Source organism: Diadema setosum, chromosome 15, assembly GCF_964275005.1.
Source record: "Diadema setosum chromosome 15, eeDiaSeto1, whole genome shotgun sequence".
In the NCBI taxonomy this organism is placed as follows: domain Eukaryota; kingdom Metazoa; phylum Echinodermata; class Echinoidea; order Diadematoida; family Diadematidae; genus Diadema; species Diadema setosum.
In genome coordinates, this window is record NC_092699.1 from 27916426 (window position 1) to 27920192 (window position 3767).

General features: G+C 40.6%; 1 protein-coding gene across 1 annotated transcript; it reads left to right on the plus strand.

The window, feature by feature from the left end:
• The first annotated feature begins 2971 nt into the window (after positions 1-2971).
• LOC140238635 (toll-like receptor 2) lies at positions 2972-3487 on the plus strand. The gene has a single exon (XM_072318534.1). The coding sequence runs from the start codon at positions 2972-2974 to the stop codon at positions 3485-3487; it is 516 nt and encodes a 171-aa protein (XP_072174635.1).
• Positions 3488-3767: the final 280 nt, after the last annotated feature.

Sequence of the window (3767 nt, forward strand, 5' to 3'; positions counted from 1 at the left end):
CACGGCCATATTTAAGGAGATCTTACAACCTCTAGGGATGCAATAGTTGCCTCTTCCAGATTCACAGTCAGAATCCTCGACGTAGGGTCAAAGATTCAAATCTTTACAAATCTAAAAGCTTTTCTAAGGAAATGATTATATCAAAATTTCATTTTTGGCGGCTATTTTTTTTTTGGGATATTTCAAAGCCCCAAGAACGCAGGAGTTGCATTGCCCAGAGTTTAATTCAGCACCAGCGAAATAGGTTAGAACGGTATTTTTGTTTCCATTTTTTTTTTACAGTTATTTTTTTACAGTTATAAGGAAATATATAGGAATTTTAGAATTTGGTGGCCATATCGGCAGTCATTTTGAATATCTTCACACCATCAAAGATGCAAGAGTTGCATCATCCAGATTCGGACCCAGACTAGTACGGCTGCCTTCTTCACTCAACGTATTGACCTCTCACCACAATCTCCTTACTGAAACTGAAACTATTGAAAACTGACAAGTAGGCCTATAATCTCATGGGGAATTGGCTAGTTGAAAGGAATGAAGCTGATATTCCTTGAATAAACTGAAATTTCAGCTGTTGTTCAAATTTAAAGGCAAAATAGCGATTTCAATACCGACATTTTGTTGGATGTCAGAAGCGTTTGGTGAGACTGTCAAAAGATAGTGGTCTGTTATTAGATATTGAAATACCTATATCCTTCATGCTTGACTCAAAATATCTACCTTCGATATCTTCAGGCGATGATATTCATAACGATGTGGCATGTTTATTTATTGCAGAGTTTTTCAACAACTACCCACCATCGTGGCTGAATAGTTTGAAGAAACGACGTCCTAATCTGCAACCATGAGAACCACCTGTGTGATATCGTTCCTCCTTGCTTTTTTGTCGGAAGGATTTTGCCATGCCACGCCCAAAGCCGCTTTCTTCAACGCCGGTACCGCATCCTCTGAAGAATGTGATTATCAAGTCGCATCGCGTAAAATGAATTGTTCTCATCGTGGTTTCATCGACGTCCCAACCGGCATTCCCTCAGACGTTTTTCACCTTTCGCTGTCCTACAACATGTTGGTGGAAATCCGCAATGGTTCCCTGCGGGGACTCTCGGATGTTGTGTTCTTATCGCTGAGAGCAAATATGATTACAAACATTCAATCTGGAGCATTCATCGACATGTTTAGACTACAGACAATCAATCTACTTGATAATCGTCTTAACTATTTGCCAGAACATTTGTTTAGCACCAACCTCCTTCTGACAGACCTCTATCTGCGGAGAAATCTTTTTCCATCGATACCGAATATAGATTTGCAGAAACATCACTTTATAACTTTTTTAGATTTTGGACAAAATAATATCAGCTCGGCAAAGTTTAATGTAAAGCTGTCTAGCGAGAGTAATATCACTTTACTGGATGTAACCAACAACTCGATAACGTGCATCAAAGAGGGTGACCTGGAAGAACTCCAAAGTCCAAACCAGTGTACCTTGATGGACTTTACTGACAACAAAGTGACACGAGTAGAAAGAGCAAGTTTTCACGGAACACATATTCGTGGTGTATCATTCAAACGCAACCCATTGTTACTCACTGGAGCCAAGCAAGTGTTTGAGGCTGTCGCATATTCGTCGCAAATCACTTTTATCAGTTTTAATAAGATAAAACTCGTCGACTTCACAGAAGACCTCTTTGCACCGTTAAGAAACACTCCAGTAGACAAATTGTACCTCGGTGAGAACAACTTCACCAGTCTTCCCGATAATGTTTTCAGGTATTTGACATATCTACATCGATTATCACTGGTGATTAGCACACTTAAAGACGTTTCCTTCGTTGCCTTCAAGAACATGACCGCAACCACCGTTTTGTTTCTCTCCTCATGTGGTATCAGTAGATTGACAACGCCTGATGCACCTGGTGTATTGATGCCTGGGTTGCTAGAACTTCGACTTGATAATAACGCACTGAACGAGATTCGTGCAAATGAGTTTGTTGGCTTTCCTAAGCTTCAACATCTGTACCTTTCCTTCAATAACATAAAAAGTATCAACATCAATGCTTTTTCCGGCTTAGAAAACTTGTTGAGCATTCACCTCGATCAAAATAACCTGATAAACACTCTTAGGGTAAATGTTTTCCAAAACTTACCGAGTCTGCGTGTTCTGGATATCAGCGAGTCAAAGATAACTGGCCTGGACCCACAGCAATCGCTTTCAGGACTGATAGTACTCGAAGAATTATTACTCCAGGGAAATAATTTGCACGTGTCTGACCTGTGTGACGCTGAGAGAAATGTGTCTCTTTTCCAGGACATGTATAACCTACAGGCCCTTGATCTCAGCAGAAACTTGTTTGGTGAGGGTTTTGCACCATCATGCTTCAAAGATCTCAGAGATATCCGCCGATTGTATTTGAGAAGCGTTACACTAAACGTACTTCAACCAAATCTTTTCAATTTGAGGAATCTAGAGACTTTAGATTTGGATGACAACAAACTACAGGAAATTCCTTCCTCCGCCTTCTCGCGCCAGTCCAAGCTTGCCTCTTTGTACATAAGCAGAAACCAGATATCATCTCTACCCACTCCGCTAGTGAACAACATGAAAAATCTCTCTCACCTCTTTCTAGCGCGAACTGACGTTTCAGTTCTTCCAGAGGATGAATTTTCACAACTCCTTGCCAATATCGATGTAATCGACTTGTCATATAATTCTTTATCTTGTAGCTGTAAGAATGCATGGTTTCGAAATTGGGTTCACGCAAACTATGACAAGGTTTTCTTGAGCAGTACGAAATGTTCCCGTGATTCGCCACGGGAATTCTCTGGGAGGAGGTTCATCGACTTTGAACCCATCTTACTCTGCGGGCCCAAAGTCCTCACGTACGTAGGCATATCTGTAGCATTGGGCGTCACGATCTTTTGTGTAATTCTTATATACTACAACCGATGGTGGATCAACTATAAGTTATTTATGCTGAGGCTCTGTGTTATTGGCTACACAGAAGTCATCGACGACGACGAATACCAATACGACATCAACATCATATTTCACGACTATGATGAAGAGTGGGTGGTGAACTATCTGGTTCCGCAGCTCCGGGACAGAGATCCCGAGGTGGTGCTATGCGTTGGCGATGATGACCTTCCCGCCGCAATGTTACGGCTCGACGCAGCAGCACTTGTGATCGACAACAGCTACAAATCTGTGTTTATAATCACCAATGCCGCGATCAACAACGCATGGTATATGGCGAAATTACGATTGGCTCTTCAACACATTAATCACTCTCAGCGTGACGCAATTCTGTTAATCTTCCTGGAAGATATAGAAGACGAGGAAATGCCTTACATCATTCGCCTTTTGATGAGCGTCAACCGGCCCTATTTGCGGTGGTCTGACGATCCCAGAAATCGCGACTTTTTCTGGGATGAGCTCATGAAAACTGTGAGGAAAACAGCTAAAATAGATGTCACATTACCGATCTAAGTTGTGTAAAAACCAATTAAGGACCATAGTAATATAAAAATAGAAATAGAAATTGGTCAAGAGGAACATCGTGGGTGGAACACTTTATCCAAGAAAGTTGCATTTATAGTCCTGCATAATTTTTTTCAAGTTGTTGTTGTTGTTGTTGTTGAATCGTGTTGTAGATTCTTGTAGATCGTATTTAAAGTAAATTTACTTTGGGAACCTTGGGCATATATATATATATATTTTAATTAGCATAATAAGCATAACTTTGTAATTGTGTGTAACAACGTATTTA

What these genes read in the sequence shown, in the direction of transcription:
- LOC140238635 (XM_072318534.1), top strand. Translation starts at nt 2,972, where the DNA reads ATGCTGAGGCTCTGTGTTATTGGCTACACAGAAGTCATCGACGACGAC.